Source organism: Vidua macroura, chromosome 19 (genome assembly GCF_024509145.1).
Source record: "Vidua macroura isolate BioBank_ID:100142 chromosome 19, ASM2450914v1, whole genome shotgun sequence".
Classification (NCBI taxonomy): domain Eukaryota; kingdom Metazoa; phylum Chordata; class Aves; order Passeriformes; family Viduidae; genus Vidua; species Vidua macroura.
The window spans coordinates 2,028,157-2,047,599 of NC_071589.1; the positions used below are offsets into that span (position 1 = coordinate 2,028,157).

Below are 19,443 nucleotides of genomic sequence, written 5' to 3' on the forward strand. Positions count from 1 at the left end.
TCAAGAACCTATCCTTGACCTGGAAACAAAGCATGAAGGTGATTCATTACTAGAGTTCTGCTTTTTTTGAGATGAGGGGTAGGGACTCTAACAAAGACAACTCTCACTTCTCTGTGGCTTTAAATGCAGAAATTTAATCTCTTGTAGCCTGCTCAAGGAAAGACTCAGTGGAAAATAAGATGAGGAATTAATAACAAGAAGAAAGTAATTAATAAAAATAAGAGAGGAATTAATCCTCTCCACAAATGCGGACACATTTACATGTCCTTCACATAACAATTCAGCAAGACCCGATTCTGTTGGGTGCTGAGGGAACTGTACAATTCTGATACTGAAATCAGAAGACATGATCTCACAGAGGCTGTAAACATCACATTTCTAAAGGACCCACTTTCAATTCATCACTTATTATCACTTTTCATCATAATTGATCAGCGAACAACGGCACAATGCTACTCTTCTGAGCAATATCCTTTTTGGCCCCGCAGACTACACAAAATGACTGAATCTCTTAAACACAAAACTCTTTCTGAACCATTACAAAAATCACAGAATGGTTTGGGTTGGAAGCGGTCTTAAAACTCATCTCATTTAGCCCCCTGCCATGGCAGGGACACCTTCCACTGTCCCAGGCTGCTCCAAGCCCCTTCCAGCCTGGCCTTGGGCACTGCCAGGGATCCAGGGGCAGCCACAGCTGCTCTGGGCACCCTGTGCCAGGGCCTGCCCACCCTCGAAGTATCGCCGTGCTGCCCGGGATTGGGATCGGGATTAGGGATAGGGACCAGGGCCAGGATCGGGGATCGGGGATCAGGATCGGGATGGGGATTGGGATCGGGATCAGGGCTGGGATCGGGGATCGGGATTGGGATCGGGATGGGATCGGGGCCGGGATCGGGGATCAGGATTAGGGATAGGGATCGGGGATCAGGATCGGGATGGGGATTGGGATCGGGATCAGGGCTGGGATCGGGGATCGGGATTGGGATCGGGGATCGGGATGGGGATCGGGGCCGGGATTGGGGATCGGGATTAGGGATAAGGATCGGGGATCAGGATCGGGATTGGGGCTGGGATCAGGGATCAGGATCGGGATTGGGGCTGGGATCGGGGCTGGGATGGGGGATTGGGGCCAGGATCGGGGATCGGGATTGGGGATTGGGATCAGGGATCGGGATGGGGATCGGGGCCGGGATCGGGGATCGGGATTAGGGATAGGGATCGGGGATCAGGATCGGGATTAGGGATAGGGATCGGGGATCAGAATCGGGATTGGGGCTGGGATCGGGGCTGGGATGGGGGATCGGGGCCAGGATCGGGGATCGGGATCGGGATTGGGATCAGAATCTGGGATCAGGATCGGGGCAGAGATCGGGATTGGGGCCGGGATCAGTTTCGGGGCCGCGGCCCGCCCGCGTCCCGCCCCTCTGTCCCGCCCCGGCCATGGCGGCGCGGCTGTGGCGGCTCTGCAACCTCCTCATGGCCGCTTTCTTCGGGCTGGCGGCCGCCGTGCAGGTGAGGCCGGGGCTCCCCTCCCGTCCCCTCCGCTCCCCTCCCGCGGAGCGCGGCCCCGGCCGGGCCGGGGTCTCAGTGCGCGCATCCCGCTGCAGGTGAACGACCCCGACGCGGGGCTGTGGACGGTGAGTACGGGCCGCCCTTCCCCTTCCCCTTCCCCTTCCCCTTCCCCTTCCCCTTCCCCTTCCCCTTCCCCTTCCCCTTCCCCTTCCCTTCGGCACCCCCTCCCCGGAGGTCCCGGCGGCCCCAGCCCCGCTCCGCTAACGCTTCTCCGATGCGGGGCCGCCGGAGGAAACGTCCCGGCTCCCAGCTGCAGAGCGGGCAGACGCCGGGAAAACGATGTCTCTGCTGCAGCGACGGCTGGAATCCGACCGTGCTTCCAGGATCTGCCGTATTTCACCCCAGATCTGCACTTGCCCCTGCAGAGCATCGCTTGCCCGTGCAGAGCACCCCGAGCTGCTCGCGCTCCTCCTGCCCGCTGTGCCCGTGGCCCTGGGCTTTTGCCGTGGGTCTCCAGCGGGAGCCGCCTTCTGCCGCTCGGATGGGCCTCCGGGGGAAACGGGGAGCCAGCCCCGCTCCTGTGCCCGTCCTGCCTCGGGCACTGAGCAGCCCCGGGCCCGGGCTGGGCGCTGCGGGTGACGGGGACAGTCTGTGTGTGCGACAGGAGCTGCTGGCTGGGCGGGGGCTGCCCTGCGTGCCCTGGGGTGCGTGAGCCCCGCTGACAAAATGCCCCAGCGCGGGTGGAGGGTTTGGGGAGCCCAGGGCTGGGCAGGACCCTGTCCCGTCAGGGGCAGGATTCAGGGAACGGGCTCCGCAGTGTTTGGTCAGACAGTATTCTGTAAGCCAGGAGCAGAGGAACAAGGGCTGCCTGTGGGCTGATGGCCCGGGAGTTTGGGTGGTGATGGTGAAGATGAGCACTAGCAGTGCCAGGGCATGCTGGAGGGTGAGGGACTGGGATCTGCTCTGTGCCTCTGACAAACTGCTGCGAAGGGAAGTGCTGCTGTGGCTGGGCACTTCTGCTTCCTGAGCTTGCTAAGTTTTGCTGCCGAGTAGATTTATGTCATTAACAGGTTGTCTACTTAGTGCCAGCTGCCCTGACACTGCTTGTCAGCATCAACCCTTCAATAACAGGTATGATACAGGTGTGCAAAACAGTCTCTGCTCAAATTTTGCCCTCAAAAGGTTGTTGTGTTGCTTTTTTTTTTTTTTTTTTTTTTTTAATTGAGCCACAGATTAAAATCAGGCTGTGTAGAAACACATTCTACTACCTTCTGAGGGCAAAAAGCTGCAAGACCTTTTTCTACAGAAGCTGGTCATTGTTTTAGTGCTGGTGGCTGGGTGTTCTGAAGGTGAGGAGAGGAGCCCAGCAGAAAGCCCAGCTGCTGGGATGGGCCTGCCTTTGCACCCCAATTCCAGTTTAAAGCCTTCTGCAGCAGGAGCCTGGGAGCATGCTTTGAAATCAGCCTTGTGTTGACTTTAGCAATTGACTTTGTTTCATTGTTGTAAATCTGTTTTTGTTTATCTACCTCCTGCAAAAGCAGCTGAGCTTTGCACAGTCCCATGAAAGTGCTAAAGGTCGTGTTCAGTGCCGGGTATTGCAGCTGCCCCACAGAGCAGTGGGCAGCAGTAGGAACATGCAAAGGCTGTGTTTCCAAGGGTGTGTGTTGTGGGGGCTAACAGCAGTTCAGAGGATCATTCAGATTAGATTTGTTTCAAGTCTTCAGAACATAGTTGTTTGTATTTTAATTCAGTGGAAATAATTTTAAATAAAGCCATTTTATATATATGAAATGACTGTATCTGTTCTGGATGAATTATGCTGAATAGACTAAAATCACACCTAAAAAAGAAAACTTTCAGGAATGCATGGTATTGTCACAAATTACACCATTGCAGTCTCTTGGCATTCTGGCCACCTTCAGCATATAAAGTGGCAGCATTCCTAAGTTCAGAACTCTGAGGCTTGTGATTTTGAGTATTTCAGGGGAGGTTTTGGCTGGCCAATAGAATCTGCATGTTAAACTCATAGTTAAGGTTTTTCTTGTGCCCAGATCAGTGGAAAATAACGATTATAATAGCACAACTTCTGTAAAAGTGCAGGTTTATGTAAATTCACCAAGGGGTATTTGCCATTCAGGTCTGTGGAAGACCCAGATGGGTTTACTTCATGCTTTATGAGCGTGGCTGACAGTCTATTTTTTTCCCCAGACAATGGTGTTTGGAGGAGCCTCTGTGACCTTCATTCTGCTGGCTGTGTTGTTGGGACCATTGCCTTGTCTTGCTCTTTGTTTGCTTATGCTCAAGGAAACATTTTTCATGAAGAGGAAGGCAGGTAAGCAGTGGGTTTTATTTGCCCCGGCCCAAATCCTGCTCACCAGGCCATCTCCTCCTGGTGCCACCTTCCAAAACTTTATATTCCTGTTGCAATGAGTGCTGTTGGTCCAGAGGAATCAGACCAAGGAGGAGGGACCATAATGCTCCAAACCAGTGACTGCTTGGACACAGGGAAGGGAACAGTCACTGCCTCCCTGATTGTGGCAGGCAGTTGGATTTACTTGTCTGGCTTTCAGAGACCAGGGCACAAGCACAGTGAAACAGCTTTGTTCTCTTTTCCTGGAGCTGTGGGAGTGGTAATCAATGTTTTAAAAACCCTTGAGGCGATACCAAATTCATGTTTATCTGGCATGGGCTTCTGAGTCCTCCAAGGTATTGAGGATGAGGGAGAATTTCTCACCTGGACATTCAGGTGTGTAAAAAGCAGGTGCTTCCAGAGTACTGAGGTGAAGCCCTGGCAGCTACTTCTGCACCTAATCTCAGTCTGGAAAACTGGGATGTTGCTTTGCTCTGTTTCAATGAGAGAAATGTGCCTGCTTTGCCTACGTTAATTAGAGAAATGTGCTATGGAATATAAGTCCAGCAGTAGAACAAAACGTGGAGGCAGGAATTTCTGCAGCTGTTTAGCTGTCATGTCAATTTGTAGATTTGTGGTGTGAAGCAAAATTACTCTTTGTAAATACCTTTATAATTATAATCCTAGTAAAATATATTGGAACTTCTCCAAAGGAGCAGCCACTACTGTTTTGGAGGCAAAATTTGTATTGTCAGAACATAGACATCTGTTTGTATTATTTTCTGATCCATTTTTTTGTTTGGCTTTTTAGAGAACTGTTTGGTCTTGTGATTATTGCAATATGGATGAGTCTTTGTCGCAGTTCAGCAAAGTAAGTTTTAATTTCTCTTTTTTTAATAATCCATTCCAGCGTTCACATTTAGTGACTAGCTCCTTGAAAACACGCAGTTGATTTTGGCAGCTTGTTTTCCTGGTTCACGTCACCCTCTGAACCTTCCAGATGCCCAAGCAGTAGCAGCTGGTGCTACAGCCTGAAGGATCCTGCACAGATAAAAGTTGGGGCAGGGGGGAAGGTAAGGCTACGTGAAGAATTTTTTTCTGGCCCCCTGCCATAATAGGAAGATTTTCCTTTTGCTTAAGGTGCTTTATTTAATTCCAGCTCGTTTCTGTAGCCTGAGTTGTCAGAAAATTCTTTGTGCCTTTCCACTAAAAGACTGGGGATACATCCATAGCAGCCCCATTAAAGTGGCCAAAGGCTCTCTGCTGTCCTTCCAGCTGCAGGCAGATGTGAACGTTATGTGGTGGCTGTAGCAGTGGCCAGGAAGGCCAAGGACATCCTGGCCTGTCCCATCATGGTGTGGTCAGCAGGATGAGGACAGTGCTTGTCCCCTGTGCTGGCACTGCACAGATTTGGGCACCTCACTTCAAAAAGGACTTTGAGGGACTGGAGCGTGTCCAGAGTTGGGGAAGGGTCTGGGACACCAGGAGTCACCAAGGGAGCTGGAGTGGCTCAGTCTGGAGAAAAGGAGGCTCAGGGAGGATGTTTTCACTCTCTACAACTCCCTGACAGGAGGGTGCAGCCTGGTGGGGGTCAGGCTCTGCTCCCAAGGAACAAGGGACAGGACCAGAGGAAACAGCCTCAAGCTGTGCCAGGGAAGGTTGAGATTAGATCCTAGGGGAAATTCCTTCACTGAAAGAGAGGCCAGGCATTGGCACAGCTGCCCAGGGAGATGGTGGAGTCACCATTCCTTGGAAGTGTTAAAAAAAAAAAAGCACTGGATGTGGCACTGCACCATAGGGTTTAGTGGGTGTGGTAGTATGCAGTCCAAGGTTGGACTTGATGATCATGGAGGTCTTTTCCAGCCTTAAAGATTCAGTGATTTGAAGCAGCTCTGTTGGATTTGTTCTTACAGGAGTCCCCTGGGAGGAGTTCGCTTGGTTGCTGCAGTCATCGTTGCCCTCTTTCCCTTTGTTTCGTGGCTGTACATTTATGTGAACAAGGACATGCGAGAGTCTTGGCCAACACACTGCAAAACTGTGATTTAACTGGGTGGGAGAAAGTCCACAGTAACCATGCTGACCTTATTTGCCTTTGTTTTTTTGCTTAATGAAAGGTGAGTGTCAGTTTGATAGGACCCAAGAATACCTGGCTGCTTCCAGCAGTGCCAGGTGAGATTTGGTAAAATATTGAGGAACACTGTCAAATCTGAGTGGGGAATTTTCTATGGAAACTGTTCACCTTGCTGCTTCTTAGATTTTCCAAACACCATTGAGCTAATGTCTGTTCTGATGGTGTATTCAAGATATCACTGTATCCCTGGATCACTCTCCAGTCACCTTGTAGTTTGGGAAATCTACTATTCTGTAACATAAGGGACAAATAAAGCAAATACTGTTTTAATAAATGACTATTTACAGTCATAGAACTTTCAAAAATGTGCCTGGATAATCTATTTCAGGCTTACTGGAAAATTGAGCAGTCTATCTCTGTCCTGTGCTAAAATCATATGTAGAATATATCTGAAAAAAATATTTTTGCTATTATCTTTAACTGAAAGTCATTGGTTTTACTGAGTAATAAACACTATTTTTTATAAGAAAACTCAATGAAAGCCTCAGTATCTTTTATTTTCTGGGAGATGTATATTTGAGCCTGTCACCAGGCTACAGGCTAGATATATTCTGCCAGACATGAGACCTTACTGTAATGTTCACAGAAAATAAATAAATAGAGATGTGGCTGGGCAGGTACAACTCTGCATGCTTTAATGCTCACTGAGAGAACAGCAGCGGGGCTTTTTTTGAGCAATATTTGTTATATGGTTTGCATCTTTTCATAGTCTGGATTGGGTGTTTGAAATGAACATTCTGCATTCCAGTATATTTATTTCAGTTACTGGCCTTCTCTATTCTCCAAAAAGAAGTCAGGTGCTCTCTTACAGAAACACAGTTTCTAAAATTCTGTATCCAAGAGAAAAACGCCTGAGCTAAAGCAATAAGGATCAGCCATGCACAGCTTTCTAAAAGCAAACAGCTGAATCTCCTACATTTGTGTCCGAGTCCTTCCTGAAGAAGAGCAATCTATATTTGCCCGGTATTTCAGAAATGCATAACTCTGTCAGGAATTCTGCCGCTTCCCTTTAGCACCATTTTATCTTCATAGACGTAAATAGTTCCAAAGGCGTTGCTGTCCGGGGGCGTCTCGATGACCCCCTCCAAGGTGAGGTGGTGAACTCCGTGGGAGTCCAGGCAGTAGGCGCCGTCGTGCAGGTGCCCCGCGAGGACACAGACCACGCACCCGTGTGCGTGTACCACTGACAGGGCAGCCTCGTAATTCCAGGCCAGGCAAACCCCATTGGAAGCGGAGGGATGGATGGGTACGTGAGCTGCGGCCCAGAGGGAAAGAAACACAGAGAGTTAAACTGTAATAAATCTCCTCATTGCTGGGAAGTTCAGCCATCCCGCTGGGTTCAGCAAGCTCAACCCCAGAGTGAGGTGTGGTTGCTGTTCTGCTCTTTCAGGGGTTCCATCTGTACCTCAGCAGACCAACTACAGCTAACATACACGGGCTAGCTAACTTTTTTTTCCCCCCTCCTATTTCCATGGGAGTTGTGCTGGTTTTACATTAATTGATATTTGGCGAGGAGGGAAGAAACCACCCACAGAAATGAGTTTTCTGAGAGGAGCTGCTGAGAGCTTCCTCTGTACACCCCCCATCAAACGTAGGGGTTGGAACGAGATTAGCTTGAAGCACCATTCCAACACAAACGATTCTGATTGTCTATTTATCCCCCTCCATATCTACCTACCCATAACTATAACTTTTTCTTGGTTTTCATCAGAGAACTTGAGGACTTCATCAAACCAGTCCAGCTGGGCTTGGCTAAATCCTCCATTAAATGCTACAAAATGAGGTTCTTTGAGCCCTGCAATGAAGAAGAAGGTTAGGAAAAAACGCATACACCTCCCATGGCTCCTCTATTTGCCTTAGGTAAATCTGCTGATGGTTGGTTTATTCTCAAAACCTTTGTTTTTTGTTTTTGTTTTTTTTTTTTTTTTTGCATTCCCTATAACAGAATCCCAAAGAAGAAGATTATTTGTTAGTGGTTTTGGGAATTTTGGTCACACTACCCAAACAGGGTTTCTGCTGTTGGGTTTCCCCCCTGGCATGGGACAGGGTGGGCACAACTCGGTGCTCTGCACCGATGCTGCGGGGCACAGAGCCCAGCACCGCCGCAGCCCAGAGGCACCGCGGCAGCACCAGGCGTACGGGGGAGCATCTCCTGAGCCCGCACTGACGGCAGGGAAGCGGCGGGGGTGTGCAGCAACGGGGCACATGCTTGTTAGCCCGCGGCATCCCGCTGTCAGCACACCGGGAGCTCCGGACAGCGAAGCCTCGGCCGCCCGCGCCCCTGCCAAGCCGGAGGTACCTTCGGGGCTGTTGAGATCATCGTTGTGGTTCTTCTCCCGCAGCACCCGCAGGGACTCCTGGTAGCGGAGGCTGCCGGGCTCCCTGCCCAGGGTGCTGGTGTCGTAGCTGTCGAGCACGACGAGGCGGAGCCGCGGGGCCGGGCTGCAGTGATACGCGTGGCACTCCCGGTCCGCGGGCCCGTCCGAGCCCCCCGCGGGCCGGCTGTACAGCCCGGTGTGCACCAGCCGGGCCCGGCTGAAATTGTAGAGCTCGTGGTTGCCCCACGCGTGGTGCACCGGCACCGAGAGCTGCCCCAGCACCTCCAGCACCTGCTGCAAGGCGCTCTCGGCCTCGCCGCGCCGGGCGTTCTGCCCGTCGATGCTATCGCCCAGCTGCAGCACGAAGCCTATCGGCGGGCTCTCGCCCGCCCACGCCCGCACCGCCTCCCGCAGCAAGCGCAGGCTGTGCCGGTAGTAGCGCCGCCGGCAGCCACCGAAGTCGTGCCCGTCCTCCGCGTCCGCGAACTGGATGTCAGCGACGACCCCGAAGGCGAGGCGCGGCGCAGGCTGCATGGCGGCCCGGGGCGGGCCGGAAGGGGCGGCGCGGCCGGCGGCAACATGGCGGGGGCGGCGGCGGGGCTGTGGCGGCTCCGGGCGGCCGCGGGGCTGTGGCCGCTGCCGGGCCCGGCCGTGCGGGGCCGGGCGCTGCCGCCCGCACCCCGGTGCCGCCCGCTGCTGCCCGCACCCCGGTGCCGCCCGCTGTCGCAGCTGCCGCCGGGCCGCGGCCCTCGGGCGGGCGCGCACAGGCGGGTGAGTGAGAGCGGCAGGGCCGGGCCGGGCCGCTGCGTGCCCCGCGCAGTCACCAAAGCCTTGTCCCCCCTCAGGTCGTGTCGTGGCGGTCGCTGGCGGCCACCGTGGTGCTGGGCGGGGGGCTGCTGGCCGGCATGAAGGTGATGAAGCGGCGCAAGGAGGAGAGTGAGTGCGGGGCGCGGGAGGAGCGCCGGGGGCGCCGCGGTTTCGTGTTCGAGGCGAAGCGTTTGGTCGTGCTTAGGTGATGTGGGTTTTGCATTCTGTGAGAAACGCCGAATCACTTGGGTTTTGAAATTTTAAAAGTTTAATAGGGATAGAATGGTTATAAAAATAGTAATACTATTAGAGGGATAAAAATTTAGAGTTAGGACAGTTACAAGACAATAGAAAGCAAAGAATTACAGACATCCGGATGTTTTTGGGCACTGAGCTGCCAAAAACACACCTTGTCAAAAAAGGAATAACCCTTAAAAGCAACAGCCTGTTGCATATTCATATATCTCATACATGATGCATAAATTCCTTGGAAATTAAGAACTTTTCTGGTTTTTGTCAACTTCTTCCCCTTAATGCTGGTGGTTCCATAAAGACGGAGAGAAGGTGGAAGGATGTTTGTCATTTCCATTAAGGAGGCTGTCACTCTTTATGGGCCCTTTCGCTGTTATCTCTGTGCAAAGAGTTTCTTGATGATCTCATCTCTTTCTTGAGCTAGTTAAAAAGTATCTTACATTGTATAATTTCTATTTTAACATTGTGTTATAACCTAAAAATATATTTAACACACCACTTAAGAGAATTAATACAGCATAACTTTCTAACATTACACATATAATATTCATGGTAATATTTGCTAAAAGCCAATCATAAAATATGCATTTTTCACACATTCAGATGTGTTTTACCTGCCTGGGCATCGTCACTGTACCACAGCTTGGCCACACGGCCACTTCGTGCCTGCGTTTACGGGAGTGCCGCAGGAGATTTTCAAAAATGTAAAGCAATTCAAGGCTCAGTGTTTTAAAGTTCCTGGGTTGCAATAGTTGTGCCAGCCTATGCTGTGCAGACATGGAGCTGGGTGTTGTCAGCTCGTTGGGTTCCTGCCGTGCAGCCCGTGAGCTTTGCCCTCTCCTCCAGCAGCTGCCCACACATTTCCTTTTCATGGATTTCACACTTTTCCTTTACAGTTGAAAACAGAGGCATTGCAGCTTTTAGGGTACTCAGTTTTCAAGGGATGCTGGTTTCACTGTTTCACAGCAGGCCAGATATCTTGACTTTATTTTTTCCCTTTTTAAACAAAAATGCAGTTGGGTAACAATGAAAGATAATATCATGTTTCAAAGGAATTTAGTGATATATTTGATTTTGTCTGAAAGGAGCACTTTCTGGAAGGCATGTGCACATTGGGTTTCTGCATGCCAGGCGTTGGTGGATGTTGACATGACCCTGAGCAGTGTCTGACTCAGCTGACATGGGAAGCGTTGTGCCTTGTGGCATGGGTGTGTTTGATTCCCACTTGTGTTTTGTAGAACTGGAGAAGGAACGAAACCGAGGCATTGGGAAGCCGCTGCTGGGAGGGCCCTTCTCCCTCGTAAGCCATGAGGGACAGCCCAGGACCAGCAGGGACTACATTGGCCAGTGGGTGCTGATCTACTTTGGCTTCACTCACTGCCCTGACATCTGTCCTGATGAACTGGAGAAAATGATTGCAGTGGTGGATGAAATCGGTATGGGAATTCAGGGTGTGGAAGCGCAGACACAGAGCGTTGCATCTCATGGCGCTTGCTTCCTTCACAAATTACATCAATAAAACTGCACAAAATGGTCTAGTCACTTGGGGTGGGCTTGGATTGATGTTACATGGCTGTGAGCTTGTTTGAAGGAAGATGAGAGATGATACCTGGTTTTCTAAAGCAAATAATAATTGTTAATATCACAGATCGAATTCCATCTTTGCCTAATCTGACCCCACTCTTCATCACCATCGATCCTGAGAGGGACAACCAAGAAGCCATTGCCAGATATGTCAAAGGTATTCCTGCTTTCTTCCCCTGTGTCTCATAGCATGTAGAGCACTAAAAAGGAGCGTCTTGAAGGGATTCTTTTCACCAAAATGCATAAATGTCTTCTTTCTGTCTAGAATTTTCTCCGAAGCTGGTGGGATTGACGGGTAGCAGGGCACAGATTGACCAAGTGGCTAAAGCATACCGTGTGTACTACAGCGAAGGGCCCAAGGATGAGGACAACGATTACATAGTGAGTAAAAGCAGCCTTTGCTTACTGAAAGACTGTGGATAAGAGCAGCATGAACATTTTAAAACCAGCTGTTGGATCTTTTGTGAAGTCCTGTGTGCAGTGGTATGAACCACAGTGCCCTCCTACAAGCTCAGCACCTTACCAAAGTGTGTTCTAAACAATCCCAGAAATGCAGTCAGTAGCACAGGAACTAGCAAGCCTGGCAATTCTGATCTGTAACATATTTGACTGGCTCTTTTCCTATGTGCTCCAAAGTTGCTGTGGTTTCTCATTTCTGATGCAACTGAACTCAGAGCACAGCTGTATTTCAGTCCTGAGCAATCACGGCTTCCAGCGCCAGGACTTTGTGTCTTTGCTGAGAAAGATGTTGTCGCGATTAGGTGCAGACAGCGCTTGCAGCGTCATTTAAATGAATTTGCAGTGGAGTTAATTTTGATATAAATCCAATTGGAATATCCGGGATGTGCATGGGTGAGGCTGCCTCAGTGCGCCAGCAGGGGGCGCCCCTGTCCCGCATGTCCCTGTATCCCACTGCCATTCCCGATCCCGCATGTCCCTGTATCCCACTGCCGTTCCCGATCCCGAATTTCCCTGTATCCCGCTGCGAGTCCCGATCCCGCATGTCCCTGTATCCCACTGCCATTCCCGATCCCACATGTCCCTGTATCACGCTGCGAGTACCGATCCCGCATGTCCCTGTATCCCATGCCGGTCTCAATCCCAATCCCGCATTTCCCTGTATCCCACTGCCGGTCCCTCTCCTAATCCCGCATTTCCCTATATCCCACTGCCATTCCTGATCCCGCATTTCCCTGTATCCCATTGCCAGTCCCAATCCCTCATTTCCCTGTATCCCACTGCCGGTCTCAATCCCAATCCCGCATTTCCCTGTATCCCACTGCCAGTCCAATCCCTCATTTCCCTGTATCCCACTGCGAGTCCCGATCCCTCATTTCCCTGTATCCCACTGCGAGTCCCGATCCCTCATTTCCCTGTATCCCACTGCGAGTCCCGATCCCTCATTTCCCTGTATCCCACTGCTGGTCCCTCTCCTAATCCTGCATTTCCCTGTATCCCACTGCTGGTCCCGATCCTGCATTTCCCTGTATCCCACTGCTGGTCCCTCTCCTAATCCTGCATTTCCCTGTATCCCACTGCTGGTCCCAATCCCGCATTTCCCTGTATCCCACTGCCGGTCTCAATCCCAATCCTGCATTTCCCTGTATCCCACTGCCAATCCTGATCCTGCATTTCCCTGTATCCCACTGCTGGTCCCAATCCCGCATTTCCCTGTATCCCACTGCCGGTCTCAATCCCAATCCTGCATTTCCCTGTATCCCACTGCCAATCCCGATCCTGCATTTCCCTGTATCCCACTGCTGGTCCCAGTCCCACAATTCTCTGTATCCCACTGCTGGTCCTGATCCCAATCCCGCATTTCCCTGTATCCCGCTGCTGGTCCCTCTCCTGATCTCGCATTTCCCTGTGTCCCACTGCCGATCCCGATCCCACATTTCCCCTCTGGGATGCTGTGGTCTCTCACCAAGCCTGGCTGTGCTCTCCTGCAGGTGGATCACACAATAATTATGTACCTCCTCGGCCCCGATGGTGAATTTGTGGACTACTATGGCCAGAATAAGAAGAGTGCTGAGATTTCTGCTTCCATTGCTGCACACATGAGAAAATACACATCCTAAAGCAGAAGGTCCTCAAAGATTGCTGTGAATGTCACCTGTGGGTTTGGCTGTGGTTGGACATTGGAGCTAAAGCAGAAGCACACAAGTGTAACATCCTGTCAAGCAGGTCTCCTTTCTTCTAAATAAGAAAGGTTATCCATGTTTCTGCAAATTTCCATTGCCAAAAATTTCTACAGAGCCTTCCCCGTGGATATAATTTCCAACAAGATCTCGGGTACAGAATAAAATTTGGGACTTCTCTGAAACATTGCTGGGAGCAAAGGATGGAAAGCACTTCTCAGTTGGGAGGAACGTGTGTGTTGCTGGGAAAATATTGCTGGTAAAACAATTGCTGGTCTGGCAAGGACGGCAGTCACTGCAGGAGGATTATTTGATGCAAAGCCATTACTTGATGGGGCCATGGCATTCTCAGAGGAGCTCTGACCTCTGGTTTCTCTGCACTGTTTTGCCTTCTAGGAGAGGCAGTTGCACTGTTAGAAGCTGGGGAGCCTTAAGAGTGTTGCTTTATCCAGGTTAAGAAGGTGAAGAGCACTGAAAGCACCAGCAGCTTCCACACATGGGACCAGCCCTGTAGCAAGCCTGATCATTTCATCTGAATGCAGAAATGAATTGTCTTTTTCTGGTGATTTTTCCAGGTGAACACTGTTCACTTATAAGGAAAAGAGAATTGAGTTGCAAATAGGTTTTTCTTCTGGTGCAGATGATGGTGTGTGTAGTTGCTCTGCTTGTGCTAGGGGAAGTGGGCAGGCTGGAGGGGGGCTGTGTCCATGCACAGGGCTGGCAATCAGATACATTTTATGCAGTGCAGCATTTGAAAATAAAGATTGATTTGTATAGGCAATATATATTTTTATTTCCTTAGGTTTGACTAGAATGTCATCAGAACTTTGTATACTGGTCAAACTTGCTCTGCTTTCCTTCTTTTTAGAAAGCAGTATTTATTTCTAGTCATGCACATTGGGAGCTGAATGTGCTTTTTTAAGCCAAACCTCAGAGAATGGCCCACAGGAGACAAACCAGAACAGCTCTTGGCGTGAGTTCCAGAGGGTGTTAGACTGAACACAGGTGTTCCTGCAGGTAGCACTGGTGTTCTGACTGTGGGGGTTGGAAGAGAACATTCCCATCCAAGGGAAGGTGCAAAGCCTGTGGAAATTTTCTGTCTTTGCAAAATTGTGAAAAACTGTAAACTTCACCTGTTTCAGAGCAGTGGCATCTCATGAATTTTTACACGTGTTGGATTCTTGCTCTCTTCCATGGGTTTCACCTTCAGGTCTGTATTTATCTGATCCCTTGTGATTTGTTTGTGTTTGTGGAGTCCTCAGGGCCCATCTCTGCCCCATCTCTTACCATCCTGTGGCTGTGCTCTGCACAACAGCCTCTGTCTGCCCTTCTCAAGGTCTCTGCTGTCACATCAGGCCTGTATTTTAAATATTGCAGCAGTTTGTTAGGGCCAAATACCTTTTCTGCACAGAGGACAGTCTGGAAAATCATGATTGTATGAAGCAGTGGTAAGTAAAAATAAAATGAATCAGTTAGAAGCACCTGCTCAGAAGAAAGAATTGGTGTTGCAGCTGAGCCAAGTTAAAGCAGAATTTGGACAAGGCAAACCTCTGTCCTGAGGCTTTGCAAATTCAGCACATGACCTGCAGCCAGGGAAGAGTCACCTGTTAACACTGATTTCTCTAAAGCTCATTTGCAGCTGACTCGTACCACAGAGACAAATACAGGATTCCTGTCTTCTCCCAAATGTTTTGGCAGCAGTGCTGTGTCCTTTACCTTGTTTTTCTGTGCCCTGAAAGGCAGAACCAGCTGACCCAGGAAGCTTGTGGCAGACTGGGGGGAGTGTGGCAAAGGCCCAAAAAGGTTTCAGATGGAGTGACCTGTCCCTTGCCTCATGGCAGTGGGAGCCACTGATGTCCTGCTTTTTCAGCCTCCCAATTTGACGAATGCCAATTACTTTTCCCTTGGCTTTTCCAGGAGGGAGACTTTCTTTGCAAGTGAGGAGTTTTATTTTTGTCGTGGTTGGTTGTGGGGTTTTGTTGTTCTCTGGCATTTGTTTTTTTTTCTTTTTTCTTGATTTGGAGTTTTGTTTGTTTATTAAAACAAACAAAAAAAAGGTGTTGTTTAGACAACTGTTAGGATTTCCCTGCCCTGTTCAGTGACAGCAGGGAGCACAGATGTGTTCCCTGCATGTTTAGGAGGCCCAAGGGTTTTGCTAAGCGCTCACTGGGAGGAGACAGAGCTGCTCAAGCAGGGGAAGGGAGTGTGCTGGGGGTGCTTGGAGATGCTTTGTCAGCAGATATTCAGTATTTTTCCAGTCCAGTATTAGAAATGAAGCAAACTCCCCCTGTACTCATTGTACCCAAATTCCCTGTACCCCAAGTGCAGTGCCCAGCCCACAGGGAGGGAGCTCAGCTCTGGCAGGGAGGGTTTGTGACAGGGCTGCTCTCTCGGGGCCGTGCTGGGTGCTGGTGTGGGGCTGAGCAGGACCAGGCTGCCCAAGTGGGTCTCCTCTCTGGAAACTGTTCCAGGTGACAGGCTTCATTTGGGAAGCAGATTTGTCAGAGCCTGGTGCTGTGCATGGTGAACCTGTGCTCCCCAAGGCCTGCAGGGACCCCTGGGTACCCCAGGGACAGGGGGATGGCAGAGCACAGATCCACAGAGCTCTGCTGTGTGTGCCCACAGCACACCCAGCCCTGGCCTGGCAATACCAGGGGAAAGCAGCATCTCCTCCGAGGGGCTGACATCCATAACCCCAGCTGAGGAGCTGCTGCCATCCCAGGCTGGGGACCAGTGACAGGACGTCTGAGGAATGTGGATTGGCTCCATTTGTTTACCCAAGGAAGGCAACACATTCCTCGTGTGCTGCCTGCATAGCCCATGGAGGAGCTCAGTTAATGAGTGACACTTAAGCCACATGGGTGAGGCTTGGCTGTTTCAGGAGTGTTCTCAGCACCAGCCTGGGCAGAATCAGGGCCTGAAGAGGTGCAGAGTCTGTGACCTTAAACAACTGCAAAAGCCCTGTGTTGCATTTTCAGTCCAGATCGCGGAAGGACTCGGATAAGAAGGACTCTCAGGGGGTCTGTAGTCCAACCTCCTGCTGCAGCCACCCAGAGCCACTTCATCCTTGTTCACAGCCTGAGGAAGAAAGCAAGCCTTCCTCATCTCCAGCTTGGTCAAGGTCATGTGTGGATGGAGATGCCATTGCTCTTTCCCTCCTTGTGCAGTGCCTTTGAAGATATCTACATTTTCTGAGCCTTTTCTCACTTGGTCAGACTTGTCTGGTCCCAGCACTGACTTGGCATTCCTAAGGTGTGCTTCCATCAGCCCACAGCCAGGATCTGGGATGAATGAAGGCTCTCACATGGTCTTCAGTGAACTGCAGGATGGAGCTGGAGGCTGAGAATTGAGTTGGGCTCTTCAGCACCTCTCTGCAAACCAGTATGTGTTTTCAGTCAGGTGGAACAAGCGAGGCACGGACTGCTGAGGAGTCAGAGCTGGGAACAGCCTGTCCCAATGCCCTGAGGTTGCTGGTTGCAACCAGGGCTTTCCAGCCCCTGCTGCTGAAGCAGTGCACTCACCTGGATCTTCCAGGAGCTTTGGCTCCAGCACAGTGTGTGCTGGGGCTGCTCAGGAGCTCCCCAGCCTTGGGGCAGTGAGTCTGTACTCAGTGAAGCAGATGTGCTGGTCTGTGCTGCGGGGGGAATGGCCACAGTCCTTACTTTAGATGTGAACTGACAAGCCCCAAGTTTTACTGGACTGCTCTTAGGTTTGGCCTAAAAGGAAAGGCAAAAAGCTGGCTATTTGCCTGCTAGAAGAGAATTTTAAAGTTTGGTTTGGTTCAATTGGAAACTGGTGTTTTTTAAAGGAAGTTATACTGGTGGTGGAGTGTCTAGCCCCTGACTTCTCACAGCTCTACATCAGTTGTACATGTTGCTGTGAAGATTTGTGCTGGGGAGACCTGGGCAGGAATGATTGCACCTGTCTCTGTGCAAGAGCCAACTCATTCCATGTTTTAAGCTGTGTATTACTAGTTTAATAAAGCAGGTTCCTTCAGCGTGCCAGGGAACTTACTCAGCTGCAGCTTACAAAACCTTCTTGTTCTCCCGAAGTTCTTTGTGCAAAAATAGATAGACACCAACCAGTAAATCCACCTTTAATTTGCAGGGGTATATTGAGCTCTGATTGTGCCCTTTTCTGAATGAAGGGCAGCAATAAAAGCTCCCTGGCAGCCCCAGGATGGGACGAGAGAGCCTTGCAAGGCAATGTGGCTCGTGGTGACAGCACCCTCGTGACCTTCACCTCAGGACAGCTCTGTGTCTGCCGTGATGTTGGCAGCACAGAGCAGCAGATGTACCTGCAGCTGCCGTGGGTCAGTGCTCAGTGCTCAGTGCCACTTGTTTTCCTGCACTCTGCTCCCACCTGGACACCTGAACCAGCAAGAGAAAACCAGGACAGTGGCTGCTGCTGCCTGAGGGTTCTCTTTGTTCTGCTTCTGCAGCTGGGTGTGGGGACTTAGCCAGCAGTGGCCAAGAAGGCCAAGGAGAGCTGGGTCTGTACCAGCCATGGTGTGGCCAGCAGGACCAGGAGAGTGACCACCCCAGTGCTGGGCACTGCTGAGGCACCTGGAGTGCTCTGTCCAGTTCTGGGGCCCCCATGAGAACAAAGACATGGAGGGGCTGGAGTGTGTCCAGAGAAGGGGATGGAGCTGGGGAAGAATCTGGGGCACCAGGAGGGGCTGAGGGAGCTGGGAAGGGGCTCAGCCTGGAGAAAAGGAGGCTCAGGGGGGACCTTGTGGCTTTGCACAACTCCTGACAGGAGGGGACAGCCAGGAAGGGTCGGGCTCTGCTCCAGGGAACAGGGACAGGAGGAGAGGGAATGGCCTCAGGTGTGCCAGGGCAGGCACAGGTTGGACACCAAGAGGAAATTCTTCTCTGAAAGGGTGGTCAAACACCCTGGCTGCCCAGGGAGGTGGTGGAGTGCCCATCCCTGGAGGTGTCCAAGGGAGGCCTGGATGTGGCACTCAGTGCTCTGGGCTGGGTGACAAGGTGGGCATCGGTCACAAGTGGACTTGATCTTGGAGGTCTTTTCCAACCCCAGTGACTGTGTGGGTGAGGTCCAGTCCTCTTGCCTTGAGCACGCCTGGGAGCAGGAAATGTCCTTTCTGAATCACAGTGGGAATTTGGTGTCAGGACAGAGCCCCAGCCTGCTCACTGGTCGGGTGTGCCTCAGCTTTTTGCTCCCAGCACATCCACTGTGCTGAGTTCAAAGGGCCGATCACAAGGGATGAGTGCTAAAATAAGCTTTTCCCTCATCCTCCGGGCTTAGGGGGATTCTAGGAATTCATGGTTCATGAGATATGTGCCTGTGGTGTCCATTTTTAGTGACCTTAAATGAAATTAAGGGCAACATGAAACATGTTTTTCAAAACTCTAGTGACAGTGACTCTGCTGCAAGCCCACAGGCTCAGCTCTCGTCAGGCCAACACAAACAGGGTCAGCCACTGTCCGAAAGGGGTGACATCCCCTGTGCTGTGGCAGCAGCTGCAGGTGCCCCAGGGTGCTCCAGCTCAGAGTGGTGCTGTGGGAGGTGGCAGGAGCAGTTTGGGGAGGGTGGAGGGGGCTTCTGGCTTCACACAAGGCTTGTTGGCTTCGTTGTGCCGAGGGAAGGCTGGTCCTGCAGCCTTGGGTGAGCGTCCATGCAGTGCAGAGAGCAAACAGGGGTTGCTCAACAGTGACAGATGACCAGAACAGCCAGAGAGGCTCGGGATGGAGGAGACCCTTCCTCTCCTGCACCAGGAGCTCACTCCAGCTGTGCATAAAGGCTCCCACTGTTCTGCCAAGTGCTGCCCTGCCAGCCATTGCCTGGCTGCTCTGTACCAACAAACAGCACGTTTGGGACTGGGAGACCTCCATTTAAAGCCCACTTTCCCAGTATCCTTCTGTGGGAATTGCAGTCACACATGTCTGAGAACCTCCGTAGTGTGGTGTGATGGGGCTTCTGCAGCTCCTTTTGGCAGCAAGGGCAGTGAACGTCATGGGCAGCCAAAGTTGTATTCAAGCTAAACTTGTGTAGTGTATTCATGATTTGACATTCATGAACCGTCCATCCCTGGCCAGATTTGGGTGTTGTTCTTTCTGATTAGTCTCTAATTTGCCATGTTTGTCACATCGTATTTCAGTCATGGCCTCTCATCCTGTCCTTCCTGACCTGTGCAGGGTGTAAGCCACAAGAATTGCCATAACTGATCCTACATGAATCCCCATCCTCTTTTTCCTTCCCATGGCCTTGCTCTCCACCCCACACAGAGCTGGTTTGGGTTCCTTCACCACTGTGCAGCTCTGCCCAGGCAATCTGTGAGCAGGAGCAGTGAGGCAGGTCCCTTCTGTGCTATCAGTTGTTTGACATGCT

At 51.2% G+C, this 19,443-nt stretch overlaps 3 protein-coding genes across 4 annotated transcripts; 2 read left to right on the forward strand and 1 right to left on the reverse strand.

Moving 5' to 3' along the window:
- The first annotated feature begins 1,204 nt into the window (after positions 1 to 1,204).
- TMEM220 (transmembrane protein 220) lies at positions 1,205 to 6,463 on the forward strand. 2 transcript variants are annotated; one of them, XM_053994646.1, is made up of 6 exons: positions 1,426 to 1,512; positions 1,608 to 1,637; positions 2,583 to 2,643; positions 3,721 to 3,844; positions 4,674 to 4,733; positions 5,776 to 6,463. In XM_053994646.1, exons 1-6 carry the CDS (start codon positions 1,441 to 1,443, stop codon positions 5,906 to 5,908), a joined length of 480 nt encoding a protein of 159 aa, XP_053850621.1. In that variant the 5' UTR covers positions 1,426 to 1,440; the 3' UTR covers positions 5,909 to 6,463. The 2 variants fall into 2 exon arrangements, with proteins under 2 accessions (XP_053850620.1, XP_053850621.1); XM_053994645.1 differs by having other exon boundaries at positions 1,205 to 1,637.
- A 6-nt stretch (positions 6,464 to 6,469) lies between these two features.
- Positions 6,470 to 8,881, reverse strand: ADPRM (ADP-ribose/CDP-alcohol diphosphatase, manganese dependent). Its single transcript, XM_053994643.1, has 3 exons — positions 8,293 to 8,881; positions 7,672 to 7,788; positions 6,470 to 7,248 (listed from the first exon to the last, which is right to left on the reverse strand). The coding sequence occupies exons 1-3, from the start codon at positions 8,843 to 8,845 to the stop codon at positions 6,962 to 6,964; spliced, it is 957 nt and encodes a 318-aa protein (XP_053850618.1). The 5' UTR covers positions 8,846 to 8,881; the 3' UTR covers positions 6,470 to 6,961.
- Positions 8,882 to 8,890: 9 nt separating this feature from the next.
- LOC128816751 (protein SCO1 homolog, mitochondrial) lies at positions 8,891 to 14,309 on the forward strand. Its single transcript, XM_053994644.1, has 6 exons — positions 8,891 to 9,082; positions 9,157 to 9,247; positions 10,609 to 10,806; positions 11,019 to 11,111; positions 11,220 to 11,335; positions 12,904 to 14,309. Exons 1-6 carry the CDS (start codon positions 8,891 to 8,893, stop codon positions 13,030 to 13,032), a joined length of 819 nt encoding a protein of 272 aa, XP_053850619.1. The 3' UTR covers positions 13,033 to 14,309.
- The last annotated feature ends 5,134 nt before the right edge of the window (positions 14,310 to 19,443 follow it).